The 15,416-nt window shown below is 42.0% G+C and overlaps 1 protein-coding gene across 7 annotated transcripts in view; it reads right to left on the bottom strand.

The window, feature by feature from the left end:
* pcdh19 (protocadherin 19) overlaps positions 1–14,185 on the bottom strand; it is an 82,438-nt gene extending 68,253 nt beyond the window's left edge. For 2 of the 7 annotated variants that reach the window (XM_015031543.1, XM_015031544.1), the window contains exons 1-2: positions 10,943–14,184; positions 5,067–5,412 (exon numbers count right to left, since the gene is read on the bottom strand). In XM_015031543.1, coding sequence (XP_014887029.1) covers positions 5,067–5,412; positions 10,943–13,074 — 2,478 coding nt within the window. In that variant the 5' untranslated portion in view covers positions 13,075–14,184. Of the gene's footprint in view, positions 1–5,066; positions 5,413–10,942 lie in introns of all 7 variants that reach the window. The other 5 variants (XM_015031545.1, XM_015031546.1, XM_015031547.1 and 2 more) reach the window with 4 other exon arrangements.
* Positions 14,186–15,416: the final 1,231 nt, after the last annotated feature.

Genomic DNA, 15,416 nt, shown 5'->3' with positions numbered 1-15,416 from the left:
TTTTTTTTCTATTCCAGTTGGTTTTGACTGGTTTTAGTAGTATATGTTACTGATTTCTGTTTGAAGTTAAAATTATGATTAAAAACCGTTAAAACTCATGAAATGGTCCCAAAGCGAGCAGCACAGTGAGCATCTGGAGGAAGAACGCTCCAGTTGTCAGATAACTTTTACTCGTGAGACTCGGTCTCAGATGAATACTGAACATCCTGCACCACGCAGGGCGATCTCCAGCCAACGTTTTTATAAATTCACCTGACATCTTTTTCAGATTGACTTATCATCCCTCTAAAGGAACAATCATGACTCTCTTACCTGAATTATGTTAACTGATATAGTAAAATCGCTCATTTTCCTGCTCTGCTCACCATCAGGATTCACAGGTGTGAGAAGCCTTACTGCGAATTACAAATTCAAAAACAGATTCTAGCCAAAGGCCATTCCTTTACTGTATAATTGTCTTCCACCCCAACAAGTGATTCACTATAATTAAGCCATGGAAGACAGCTTTATTCTCCTGTGAGCTTTCATATTAGTGCTACCACAGGCGGGTCTCACAAACATCTCAGCTGACGCTTTAAAAGACAATGGATAGTCATGTTCAAGGAGGTATCTACAGGCTTACATTGTCACAAGGGACAATGCAATACACACAATGTAGCTGCAGGTAGGAAGCCTTCAGGGAGACCTGTCACTGTTATCTTGGCCGACTCTGCCGACTCTGCCGTGTCTGCGTGTCTTTAAGAGGAAAAGCCAGACTCCAGCTGCTCAGAAATAAGCAGGATGCTCGCTGGCCCACATAAGCTCACAACAGAGCACAACTCTGAATTAATCACACACATAAATTAAAAATAAACAAAAAGCTGTATCCTTATTTACATGAGAATAATCACAACCGTCCCTGCAAACCAGAAAATATGGTTGGTGACCAGAAATGGTTGATTTTCAGTTTTATAAACCCTGATTGGCTGAAGGGAAGCTCTAATTTTTAAAAAAGAGAACAAGAGAAGAAAGGAACAATAATCAAAGTGAAATCAGATGCTAAAGAAATCAGGCCAGTTAATGCAGTTAAAGTGTGGATGCTCTCACTGAGAGAACCTGATCAGAGATAGCATGAAGAAGCATTGCTCCAAAACCTGAATATTAGAAGCAATTTAAAAGGAAACTGCACCTTTTTTTTACGTGTCAAGATATGCACATGTACATGTACAGCAAGGAGTAAAATCGTCAATTACTTACATTTATCTATTTGTCTTTTAACCGTTTCATGCATAGAGGTCACTGCAGGGGACAGACATCTAAAAGCCACTTTCTTGTGTTTCTTGTGGATTTTTATGTTATAAATGCACACAGACCACTGAAGTGGACATTAGTACATCATACAATGCACTGCCAACTACTGGCCATCCACTGCAAGTACAAGAACATATTTTGTTAAATCCAATATGGCAGACAGACAAAAAAGCAACTCAGGAATATCCATCCCCTTGCAGGTAAAAATAATATCAAGTAACCCCTAAAGATTATTTGTATTTTACAAATAATAACTTTGTGTTTGGAGAAAATTACAATTGATCACCTAGAAAAAAAATTCTAGAATTTTTTTAAACAAATTTTTGCCCCCCACTTTTTATGCCTTAAAAATTAAAAAACATTTGAAAAAAAATCTGACATAAAGGATCATAACTCATGCCTAAAGGGTTAATATTAATAGCATAAATACAGTTTATTATGATTATGTTTTCATCAGCTTGATGTCTGAAGTGGATCTCTAGTATTTGCACTTGTATTTGCACTGCAATTCAGAAAACTATAATAAAAAATGAGTTAAAAGCGGTTAAAAAAATAAGTCATGTGTATTTTTAAGGTTGCCCTCAGGTTGAATTTATACTTTTAGAGGTACAAAGGATGCAGCCTAATCACAACCAGATAGTCACTTGTGGCCTAACCAGTCAGAGGGATTTGGGTCGGGAACCTGTGAGGTCAAGTGGTTTCAAACCCAAACAACAAAACCATTATCAGCCTTTCCACCGCTGCTGCTGCTGTTTGTTTGCTCTACAAATGGTATCGTAATTAAACTAAGCACATTTTTTATTCAAGAGCCACATCTGTACATACCGGATGCTTCTGTGTCTCGCAAATGTCACAGTGGGGAGGAGGGGAAACAGTGACAGAGCGGGGTGGCTCTGCTGGAGGCTGAGGCGTGCTCCTGCTGCCACTCTGCACATCTCCCACACACATAGCTGCTTTTCTCAGGCCAGATAAAATGTGCACAGACTGGGTCAAAGAGATGTTTGTCAACATCAAGTGTAAGAAGGAGCGAGGTGGCGGCTGCATGCTAAGCAGCTCCTGCCTCTATCAAGCCAATCAACTGGCCCTTAGAAAATGAGAAAACGTGGACACCTGGCACTAAGACTCCAGTTTCACCCTCCTTATCTGTCTATCTGCCCTCACGCCGCTCCATCAAGACAACTCCGAGCTTTGCATAATGAATCATCAAAATCAATCTCCTCTCCTATTTGTCTTCCTCTTCTCTTTTTCATTACCCGACACAAATAACGGGAGTCCTAATCCTGAGTCTAACGCAGTTTTATTGGATACTTCAGCTACAGACGTGCAACATTGCAAGCAGTTTTTTCTATCTCTGAGCACTGGTATCAAATATTTAGTTAGTTGGCTGTGAAATGGTGGAAATGATCTGCAAAAGGTACACAGGATGTAATACTTTAGGATTTGTTTGTTGTTTACTTCAGTGCTGGTCATTGCATCCCCTCACTTTCTCCTCCTTTGTTGTTTTGTACGTCTCAGACACAACTTTTTGAAGGAAAAGGGAAGCGTTTTGTTCCTGCTTTGATAGTTTACTGTGAGGAAATGTGTTATTTCTGCCCCCACATAAAACATTTACCAGCAGGAGCTAATAAGGTTTGATCAAGAGATCCCAGTTTGCCTTATTTTATGCAAGTCAGCTGACTCAACTAGGAATTGGAACCAAAATGAGTGGATATGTGGTGAAATTATGGCTGGACAATAAATCAATCATATATATCAGGACAGACATGTGATCAATATCAACAGATAATTCATCTGATAGAATATTCAATATTCAATGGGAGATATAGGCAGAGAAAGGGCTTTATCTAGGATAGTGGAATCAACTAACTCACTGTCTCTTCGGTTACCTAGCAACTCACTCTTTGGTTACCTAGCAACAACCTGATGAGTGACTTGCAGAGCAGCAGTTTAAGGTTTTGCTTCTGTGCCTCAAATCTGTTTAAAACTAAAAAACAACTGCGTGGAGTGAAAACTGTGGAAGGTTAAAACCAAAAACGAACCAATAATTATCAATGTCGACAATTATCGATATAGACTGAAATGAAACGCTTATATCGTGATAGGTTTTTTTCAGCAATATCCTTCAGCCCTGGGTTAAATGGGCATTTTCTGAAAGTAGTACACGATTGAATAAAGTTATAAGAGAGATTTTACCGCTTTATGACAAGAGAAAAAACTAATTTAAGAAGAAAAATAAATTGATATACAATTGTACGAACACCTAAGTAGGATGAACAAAGCCTATTCCCCTCTACCTCTTTTATTTTTCTACACTCTTTGCCTCTTAATAGTTGACCAATTTGCTTCCTGGGGCAGATACATTCTCCATTATTCAATACAGCCAACTGGACAACAGGTGGGAATTTCCCTCCTTTTGTAAAGCAATTCTGACACTGTGGGATACCCTGACCCCACCGTATGAATAAAACATCCACTGACCACCACAAAGTAACACCCCAAAAACAGCATCTTATCCCTTCCACCTGTGTTATTCCAGCCCACTCGCTCACCCAGAGTGGCTCCGACAGGCCCAGTAAATCAGCATGCCTGTAAGTAGGTCTCATTGACCCCTCAGTGTCCAATAGCGCCTGGATCTCTCTGGATCATCCGCTCAATATATCAATATCCATCCTGTTTCTTGTTTTAAGACCCCCACTCCCAAGCCAACACGCCCCACTCTCCCCACACTGAATGTCAAGCGGAGATTGGACTCATCAATTTCAGGAAGATGTGTACGTGTGTGTGTGTGTGTGCGAGCGGTGGAGCTTTTTCTATGAGGAAGCATGGCACATAAACTCATAAAAACACATGGCCTAATGCACTTTCCCTCTCTCTCAGACACACATAAATGTCCCAATCCCCTATGAGAGAAGTGGGTCAAGAACAGAAAGGGGGGAGATTGCCAAAAGGATCCAGTAGACGAGTTCATACATGCAGAAATCCATAAACTAAAGATCAGCAGCTCGGCGTACACCTGTCAGCTTGAATAGCCAGACTTTCACTGCTCTGCCAGAGCAGCTTGTGGTACGTCAGGGCAATTCAAGCGGCCATGCGGCAAACGCTGCAGCCAATCGGACGACATACAGATTCAAGCAATGATTACTCTTTCTGTTAGCCCTTGAAATGATGTGTGGAGGAGCTGATTAACCGAGTCAATACATCTGGCAGGTGCACAAACTCTTGTTCGTTTTGCAGAGGCTCAGCACACACCCGAACATGGAGAGCAAGAGAAAGGGAGAAAGGAAGAGAGAAAGAAAGGACAAACGAAGGAACAAAGACAGGAAAAGAAGACAGAAAAGGTAAACAAGTGCAGTTAGAGAGGCCAAATATTCCACTTTGTCAGGCCTCCAGATTGTGCTTAGCAAAGCGTTCTGATCGCAGGTCAGCTCCAGCCTTTAGGTACCTTGAAATGCCTAGAAGGATTCCACTCCACTGACACACTGCCATTTTGAATAGCTCAGCTTTTCCATCAGCAACAAATATTTCCCTGACACAATGTGCTTTGATGCAACTGAACTCCAAATACGTCTAGACAATAGGCTGAGTTGAGAGAGAGGTTTGCTTTCTTAGAGTCTAGTTTGACCTAGGAGACCTTCTCATTACACTTGATGAAAAACTAAACGTTCAAAGTTATTTTCTTGCCGCTACATTGCGCTAAATCAATTTTCTCCTTCCCCCGACAGGCAAAGGCAGTCCAGCCAAAGATCAAGGACATAGCACATTGGATTGTATCTCACCTCTGGCAGTGGCATGCCGTTGATGATGAGGTCTGGCTGCTGGTGACCCTGCCCTGTGAACGAGTGCTGATAGCCGTGGTTGGGGGCCGCATTGCGTGAGTTCTGGTTCTCCACGTTGAGGAAGGTGCTCTCGGAGCGCCTGCAGCCCAGTGGCAGGCTCTGCTGGTGGTAGTCGAAGTAGTTGAGCGAGGAGGTGAGAGATGAGCAACTCACCACATTCATCTTGTCTGTCTCCTCGACGTCTCGCGGCACCAGGCGGATGTCGTTCTTGCTCAGCTTCTTCTTCTTGCTGGATTTTTTCTGGTTGCCGTAGGAGTACTCCGCCACCCTGCGCAAGTAGAAGAAACTGAACAGACTCAATAAAGCAGTGCTCTGTCTTCCCCAACCAAGCCCACACAGTCAAAGAGCCTCGGCCCCGTCATGCTGGGTGGGGTGCCAGATGAAAGCTCATAGCCAGGGCCGGACTTAAAGCTGCTGCTGTTTTCTATCGTGGCTTGTTGTTGGTGTATGTAGACATGAGGAAATGAAGCAGATTCTGTGTAGCATACAGTCATTTAGAGCCACCATATTGGTGTACATGTATTGGGATCAAGGGTGAGTAACTCACTGTGGCGCTGCATCAGGACCAGGTGTGTTACTTTAGCTGTAGCGTTACACACTCATCTTTTTCTTGCAAAACAAGATATTTTTCTCACATTATAAGGAACTTGTAGTTTTTCATCAATATAGAAAAAGTACAACTTAATAAGTAGGAGCTTATATTATTGATTTCAAAGAAGCTCCTACATCTTGCAGAAAACTTACTTGTAAATTCGTTTTGTCTTTAGATATTTAACTTAGAAGCTGGATTGAAAATATTTCATAAGATTTTGTGTTTTTGTAGTGCAGTGAATTGATTATTGTGGAATATACAATCAATGCTCTTTGAGTATCCCTAGACAGTCAGATACTTTATTTGCCAAATTAATCAGAAAACATAAATAGCAAAGCATCAGATTCAGTTTAACTTTCAAGCTTCCCATGCTGGTATATTTTCATCAGCACAGACAGAGCGTTTGCATAACTTTATATGAGATTAAAAATGTTTTTTGTTTTTGTTCTTTGATGCTACAATCTTTGAGGAGTGGCTGTGGCATACTGTGTCATGGTAGCTTGTTTAATCTAATAAATGATGTACACTACAGTGTTAAATACCTTGTAAGTTGATGCTGAAGCATTGTCTACCGAAGGCATTGTGTTTTCTTTGCTCTTGAATTGCAAAAGCATGATAGGGGCACTTAAGATGGTACAAGTAAACTGAGGCAAAAGTCCAAAACCACACAGCCACAGAAATATATACATACTCCAGGGCTGCACAATATTAGAACTGTGACAATGTTTCAATTTTGTTGGATTTCTTTTTCATTGCACGCCTTCTTTTGTTTTGGTGTCTTTAAGGACCGAGTTACTGATACTCGCTTCGATACTTTACCAGTTTGGGTTCGTTTTTGTATGGAAGAAGACATTCCTACAAAATGTGCCGTCTTTATCAGAAACCTTTTAGAAGAGACAAGTGCAAAGATTGTTTCAGAAAAACTATTTTAATGTGGACAAAGCCTAGAAAGTCAATATGCACCTTTGTAACGTTGTATCTCTGCTTCATAAATATGCATGAAGACTTTTGTTTTTCTCCAACTTCTAAACAGTTAAATATTTATAAACCAGGGCATGCAAAGCTTTTTGTTTTGTTTTAGAACCTTTATGTGTTTTGGAGATAAATAGTCATTAAAACACTCAAACCTCTCACATAATTTAATATGATGTTCTGAATTTCTACTGTATTTCTACTTACTTTGGTTCTGATCTCCTTTTTGAGTTACAAAATATGACACATTTTGAGCCTGATCAGACCCCAGTTACTGAGTGACCTCCTGCTGACATGTATAATTTATTGCAGTCATATAACCTCATTTCCTTACTCTAGACCACCAGTATTACTTTAAATTGTTGGTTGTCAAAATAGGCCAGAAATGTCATTCTGGAAGGCACAAATTTATGTGCGGTTGGCAGATGGCTCCATTTCTTTCCCGAAGTAGTCGGGTACGAAATGAGCAAAGCTGCAAAGGCACAAAATGGCAATGCAGAAAAATTACTAGTACTCCCTAAGCACCTCCAAAACGATGTGTACCTATTACTCTGTTGCACCAATCATGAAGTGAAAGCAACCTGTGTGGACGGGACACCAAGGCTGGCTCTGGCCCACTTCCTCCTGAAATCCGGCCCTGTTCAAAGCCCCTGTACGAGTGTGGAACGGCGCACAGAGGTGACCCACCACACCCGGCCTGCAGTGGAGCCGTTGTAAATGTTTGTTTGCATTTGCATGCTCAACAATCAACATGTCACAAACAGGCTGAAAATGCAAACATGCCAAAACCACAGAAGCAAGACAAAAAGGAACACACTGAACCTGAGAAGCACCACCGGTATATGCAATCATATTCAAAGCACAGAACACTCACTGATTCCAGTTTTTTCTTTCATTAGCAAGCAGGCCCACAAGCAATATAGAAAAGCAAGAGAACTGCAGATTCAAATTTGTTCGACGGCTCTCTGTGACTTCTGCAAACTGAAGCTGAGCATTTTGACTTTAATAAGAGCAAATGAGCAGCAGAGCTATGCTTTATCAAAGGATGCTCACATTGGGGGAAATGTCTACTCTTTGCAGAGCCTTGCAGTTTTTTTTCCACAGAATAACAGATGTTAAGTAGTCCAGTGATGACTACAGCCCTCACAGGACATATTTACCATCATGTCTGGTGTTTTTTTTTTTTTTTTGCTAATTTTACTTTACAATCTCTACTGAGTCAAACTCTGAAAGGTAGAATCTAACTCGATAAGATAATCCCTGTGGCTTATGTCCTTTATTAGATCCATAACAAGTATAGAGAGATCTGTGAAATTGCAATCTCTGTTCCTGTCACTTTCTGAAATTTCCCTGCTCTACTCAGCCACACTGGTCTTTGGTATTCACCCCAGTGCAGCACCAGGGCTATCGCTTTTTTTTTGTTTGTCTTTTCATTTGCGTCTTGTTGCAAGCACGCAACCTCAATCAGCTCCTTCGTGATGCAGAGGGAAGAACTTAGTAGAAAATACAACATCTCTCCTCTTTTTTTCCCCATCCTTCGTATTCACATGTTCTCTCCGCCTTATGCCCAAATCGAAATCTTGGAGGAGAGAACTTCAGAGCGAGACAGACTGACAGAGGACAAGCAATAAATTGGAGATAACTGCTCCTCATATTCGAGGTGGTGACTGAGAAGCAGAGCACATCAGCGCTGATTAAAGCTCCCAGCGGGGAGACGGGCTCACAATGGGAGAGAGGAAAGTACTGGGAGCAGTTTTGAATTTCGAATTTGTTGTTTGTCTGTCACCGTGTCTTCGCTGCGCAAAATGTATGAGTGACATTTAAATAAGAGCAAATGTTTTTAATCAAGCTGTAACTTCACAGATTTATTTTTTCCCTCTATTTTCAATCAAAGCTAATTCAAAATTACATCTGGAAAAGTATTTTTAGTCAGACAGGAAAGATGACTTCTCCGGGTCAACTCTCAAATGTGGAGCAGCAATCATTTCTGATGCTTTCCGTCAAGAAACACTTAATTTCCATATCTAATCTTGTCAGCTGAAAACATTTGGGAAAAAAGAAAACTTTAAATCAGTACAGTAGAAATAAAAATCTGATCACTATTATGCTCATTTTTCTGCATTTCTTCTCCTTTTAAAAATAATGAGGTGAACCTCAAATCAACAAAATTATGTCAGGAACAAAATACGACTATAGCTTCAGGTTAAATTCTCAAATCCAATCTATATGTAAATTTTACAGTCGTAATGTGGCACATGCAGGGAAATCAAAGCCAGAGCTGATGCTCAGATTGATGAAGAAAACAGAGTTCGCAGAAATGCATCAAAGGAGGGGGGAATAATCAGCTGCTTTTACCCATAAACCTGCCTCCTAACAGTTCATGACACTGATGTAACTGATAATATCTTCTAAAGCACAAGCCTAATCTCCTACATTTATTTTAGAGTAGCTCCTTCTGATGTGCCTTGATGAAAACAGAGGGGAATCGGAGTGATCCTGGAGGACTGTCCATAATCACAGCAGATTAAAGCTGATAACAGCCAATCAGCCACGGTGGACGTTAAATAATAAATGTCCCGGACTGCCATTGAGGCAGCAGGACGTTAATTGTCCGGCAACACATCCGCAAATTGAACATGACAGTCGAACCGTCGTATTTATGAGTCAATTGGTTACAATGGAAGGATTAAATCCATCAATCACCGTTTGCATTAATGCAGAACAGTGGGCCTCAGCAGAATGTGTCTGATTTAAAGCAGTCGGGTTCATTTAGGTCTACTTCAGCTGTGGAGCCGAGAAGGAAGAGAGAGAAAAGGGAGAGGAGGAGGGGAGAAACGATCTGCAGTCCTCACATACAGGGCCTCTACATGCTGCATGATAAAAAAGCAATGCACTGTCAACTGGCACAATCACATTCACACACATTCCAGGGTTCCTACGCAGTCTGGAAAAAGTCAGGATTTTGATTTATCTAAATATTTAAAAAATGAAATTTCAGAAAAAAAAAATAAAAGAAAGATGAGTTTTTTCACTGATTAATTCGTAGAGGGCATCTTTTAATGCACACTCATTACAAATTAAGACAAATTGTTACATTTCGCCTTTCTTTCTTTTTCTTTTCTTCTTTTTTTGTACTACAGCCTCTTAGATAAGGGTTGGATACTGAATCTTTGTTAAATGGGTGTGGAAACCTTTTCTTAAAAAGATAGTCCACATCACCAGCTGTGATTTAAAGTCTCTGTAGTTAATGTAGGACAACATATTGAGCATATTTGACAAGTTGTACTGGCTTTTTGAAGTGTCTATCTGCCAAAATTAAAATTAAAACAGCCCTCAGAAGTATTATTTTACAGAAAATAAAAGCCAATTAGGCTCAAAAATACAAGATGTTGTGATAAACTCCCAGACTCTGTAAAAATCTGGAATCTGATTTTAAAATTGACAAAGTTTGGAGAAGAACAGATCCCTGGTTTCATTAGCTAAAATATTCTTAATTTCTGAAAAATAAAGGGCTTTTTACGTTCGTAGCAGCCATTTGACCAGATTTTTCCTGTCTCAGTTTTACCTGGATCTTCTGTTTGTGAATTGGGTTGTTATTCTGGAATGTGGAGGAACATTTTGTACTCAAAATATCCACATATTTATGTTACAAGAATTGTTGAAACCACTTGTAGTTTCTTTTATATATGGCTCACCACTCAGGGTGTTCTTCTGTCAGGGCGGCACGAGTGATTCATAAAAATTATATTTATATATTTATGCCATTTGTTTCCTGAACATATTTTTAATTGCTATTTCCATTTTCCTTCACCTGTTTTCGAATGAATACATAGTAACCAGTATCAGAGTCAAATTGACTCTAAAGTTTATATCTGACCACAGGTTCTGATAAGTCTGTGCTTAACTAAAGTTTTTACGGTAAATTTATTTTATTTCCTATAACAAGCTGAAAATATAAAATAGATCAATCAAATCTGAAACTGATTACTTTACATGAAATACTATTTTCTTAAAAACAGTGATTTAAAAAAAAAACTTTGTCGTACTTGTGAAAACACACACAAAAAGTGCTTTTGTAATGCTTATGTAGTTTGAGAGGAACATAAATATTGGGTCCAAGGGACCCAGTCGCCCAGGCCCCCTTTTATATCAGAACCGCCACTGGCTGAACTATTTATAAATTTGAGTCTAGAAAAAAATCTGAACATTTGTAGGAACCCTGACATTCACATGTCCTGTGTTCATTCAGTACCTGCAGTTGTATGTCCGGATCTCCTTGTTGTCCCTCTTGCATTTGACCGCCACAAAGATCATGGTGATGAAGAGGATGGCCGCAATGGAGCCCAGGGCGATGATGAATATGAGAGACAGGTTGACGGGTCCGATGGTCTCTTGGGCATTCAGATCCGGAGAGAGGTACACCACGATGTAGGCCGAGGCAGAGAGGGAGGGTTTGCCATGGTCCCTGGCCACCACTGTGATCTCATAGGTGGACTTGGCGTTCTCCCCAAACATCCTGGTGGAGCGAACCTCTCCATTCACCTGGTCGATCTCAAAGAAGGCCCTATCGCCCTCTGAGATGGTGTAGGTCAGCCGCCCGTTCTCCCCTTCATCATAGTCATCAGCTTTCACCTGGGTCACCCTGTACCCCACCACGGCGTTCCTCGGGATGGAGACCTCCGCTGTGCCGTTGACCAGCGGAGGGTTTGTCATCACAGGCGTGTTGTCGTTGACGTCCAGCACCACGATGCGAACTGTGGCGTTGCTGGACAAGGACGGGTTGCCGTTGTCTCTTGCCAGAACTTTGAAGTCAAAAGTCCTGGTGTATTCATGATCAAATGACCTCATGGAGTAAATGCGGCCTGATGGGTTTATGCTCACATAGGTGTTTACATCCATGTGCTTAATCTCACCAGGGACTATGGAGTAGGAGACTGTGCCGTTCATGCCCAGGTCTGGGTCCTCTGCTGACACAGCCAGCAGACAGGAACCTGGGAGGTTGTTCTCCATCACCATCTCTTGATAGTGTGGCTTCAGGAAGTGTGGCGGATTGTCATTCTCATCTGTGACTTTGACCACCAGAGATTTGGTGGCACGTAGCTGAGGGATGCCGCTGTCCTCTGCCTGGATGGTCAGGTTGAAGGTGTCCTTCTGCTCTCTGTCCAGCTTCCCGTCGACCAGAATGGTGGAGAAGCTCTCATACTCTTGCAGCCTGAAGGGAACATTGCCCTGCAGGGTGCACTTCACTTTCCCGTTGGCCCCCGAGTCCTTATCTGACACCCTCACCAGCGCAATCACATACCCACGCTGCGCGTTCTCACTCACTTCCACCATCTCCGTGTTCAGCGAGAGCAGGCTGATCACAGGTGGGTTGTCGTTCGTGTCCATCACGTTCACTGTGACTTTGCAGTGAGCCGGGATGGAGTTGGGACCCAGATCTTTGGCCTGGACGTCGATCTCATAGATCTTCGTGGTCTCATAATCCAACACGCTGTTGACGGTGATGATCCCCGTCCTGGGGTCAATTTTGAAAGCCTCCCTCGTTTTCTCGGTGACGTAACTGTTGAACGAGTACACAACCTCTCCATTAGTGCCCTCGTCAGGATCCGTGGCGTTCAGGTCTATGACTAATGTGTTGACAGGGGAGTTCTCCATCACATTCACCGTGTAAACCGGCTCGTCAAAAACGGGGTTGTTGTCATTAGAATCTATCACTTTAATGTTTAACTGGACCGCGCCTATCTTCGGAGGGTCTCCTCCGTCCTCTGCGCTGATTTCATACGTATAGTGGGACTGGGTCTCTCTGTCTAAAGATTTCTGCACGACAAGCTCTGCGATCTTGGATCCGTCCCCTCTAGTTTTTATTTCTAGTCCGAAAAGCTCGTTTGGGGTGATGGAATAGGACTGCACTCCAAAGATCCCCGAGTCCGGATCGCTCGCACCCTCTAGGGGAAACCTGGTACCAGGGGATGCGTTCTCGGAAATTTCTATGTCAATGTGGCTCGTCGGGAACCGGGGCGCGTTGTCGTTCAAATCCTCGATTTCAACTTTGATTACGCAGATCTCCATGGAGTTTGACATCACTTCTAGGGAAATAATGCACTTCGGGTTTTGTCTGCAAACTACATCCCGATCTATCTTCATCTGGGTTGTAAGAATCCCGGCCGGACTGAGTTCCACCCATCGCGGTTCTGAATTGGAAATAACCCTCAAGTAAGGAGGCTGCGGCGCAATCTGAAATCCCTGCTTGAGCGCGTCCCTCGTAACGTTCCCAATCACCGACCCGGGCTTCATCTCCTCGTTTATTCCATATTTCAGGTTGATAACACCCTCAGTTCCGACCCAGAATAAAAGGAAAACGGAGGCTAGTTGTATTAATTCCATCTCCAGGGCTTGCTGTTGAACCTGTTGAGTTTTTCTGAAGAATTACGCACAAGGATGCGCGTCAAAAATAGGAGAAAAAACGCGCAGATAAATCATCTCTTTAACAAAAAACAAAAAAATAAGTTTGATTGAAAGTCTCTTCTATATGCAGTCAATGAGCTCTAATTCTAACAAGTGCCTATTTGATTCGTCTCAGGCAGAGCACATCTTCCGGTCTGCTGCAGCGGGAGAAACACTGAGCGCGACAGAATAGTAAAAACATGCTGAATCTTCTTACAGTTGGGATTTAGCCGTGGAAATCCGCGCAGCTCCCAAAGAGCAGAGAACCGATCTTACGCACGATTCATCTGTTAAAGTGTCCATTTTTTTAAGAGAGCAAAAGGGAGGAGAAAAAAAATGCTGCAGAGACTCAAGTCCGCAGAAATCTTTATCTTTCACGTAGATGGAGTGATGTGGCTGAAAAGTCTGTGTGAATTTCACCGCCCCGACCTGACAGGGGGTCGATATTCAGGTCGTCCTTTTTTTTTGGATAAAATTATCACTCTTTTTAATTAGAAGCAGCAATTTAAAAAAAATCCTCTTGAAAATCGCATCTCATGAAAAAAAAGAAGAAGATCTTCAAGCAGGGAAATGTTCAACAGTCCGGATATCTTTTTTTGCGTAAAAGGGGTGCAGTTGAAGGAATGTCTCATCACATCACTCAAACTCCCGATTACCTTTTCATTTCCAGCAGATTTAGTCCTTCTTCCAACCCCCTCCTCAAGTCTTCAAGCTTTCACTTCCTAATTAATTCCCTCGCATCTCGCTTGGAAAGGCTAAAACAGATCCCAGTCAATAGTCCAGGCGCACAAAAAGAAAACAAAAAAAATCCGCTGAAAATGCAGCCAGTTGGGATGAGGCGATGCCAGAGCTTACTGTACGTTCAAAACGCATCGTATGTGTGGCTGCAGAGAAACTGAAGCACAGTAGCCTATATCCAGCCTGACTGAGGCAGAGAGGGATGAGAAAAAAAAGAGAAAGAAATCACAACTCGTTGCCAGTAGGCTGTCTAGTTGACTCCAACAAGCGCTCCTCTCGCTTCGCTGGTGCACACTGGCAGACGCGCAGCTCCGAGCTGAGCGCTCAGTCTCAGGACCCGCAATCCCCTCAGCCAATCAGGGGTTACTCAGGAGGGCCGGAGCTGCTGGTGGGTGGGGCGAAGTAGAGCAATGAAACGCGGCCAACTACCTGTTCTCCTGCAGATGGAAGACTCTACAGGCAATTATGGTGTACACGTTAAACACGAAATTAGATGGTCGTTAGGGCTGCTTCCAGAAGTATGGTTCTGTGGGGATGTGGGGGGGGGGGGGAATCACCGTGGGAGTGGATCTCTGAGAGGGATTTCACGGGGGCCCACAGTAGAGAGAGAGAAAAAAAAGAGGAATCGTGTTTTTAATGCAGCAGAGGAGAGGTTACGAGGGGTAACTTTCCAGAATGTTGCTCGTTTTCTCTTCTGCAACAAGCGCCATGAATCTACTTCTAGCCAGATTTTTCACCCTAATGCTTCGTTTGCCCACTGTTTTAGTCTTTTGTTTGTTTATTTATTTTAAGTTGTGGACCTCTGAGTAGAGCTGGTGGTATTTGCCGAACCAGAGATTAGACCTGGAGGTGGAAAAGCTGACAGAAACACAAGACCAAACTATTCTTCTAACTATGGAGCTCCAACAAAATAATGAAGCTTTACACCAGTGTCATGTTTGCATCACATGGATATTTACCAAGAAACTAATGATTATTAACACTGGAAACAAACGCTGGAGGCAGTGCAGCACCATTGACCTGAGGGAAGCAAGCGGTAAATGTAAAAATATTTCTGGTAAGAGTAAATGTCTGACAGAAAAAGTACATTGTTAAAAAGCAATATTTTAACTGGAGCTAGAGGGAGCACTATTTTACTGATTTTTATGTAGTATTACATTTCTATCAAATGTTTTACATGCTGAAATTTTAGTAAGTGTTTAATAGAATAAGATTTCTAGTGACACTTCTAGTAAATCCCTATCCAACGCACATATAATAACGCTTTAAAGTTCAGGAAGCAGAACCAAAAATGTTTATTTTGGTACTGCACTAAATTTTATAGTAAAATAAAAATTAAATCCCCATGTCCCGTTATGTGTGTTGCTTAGCCCTCACATTAAACACTTTGCATTATTTATTATAGCAAAGTGTGGTTTAGCAGTCATGTGTCAGGAACAGGATCCCAGTTAAAGTGGATGAATTTACAGAAAATCACTATTTCTTCACTGATAAAAGTTAAGATGTGCAAGATGAATATTTTGTGGCATCCAGAGCAGCAGCTT

Source organism: Poecilia latipinna, unplaced genomic scaffold (assembly GCF_001443285.1).
Source record: "Poecilia latipinna isolate Pla-1442-1.1 unplaced genomic scaffold, P_latipinna-1.0 Scaffold210, whole genome shotgun sequence".
Lineage (NCBI taxonomy): Eukaryota > Metazoa > Chordata > Actinopteri > Cyprinodontiformes > Poeciliidae > Poecilia > Poecilia latipinna.
The sequence above is the reverse complement of the archived record's forward strand: the minus strand, read 5'-3'. Positions and strand labels throughout refer to the sequence as shown.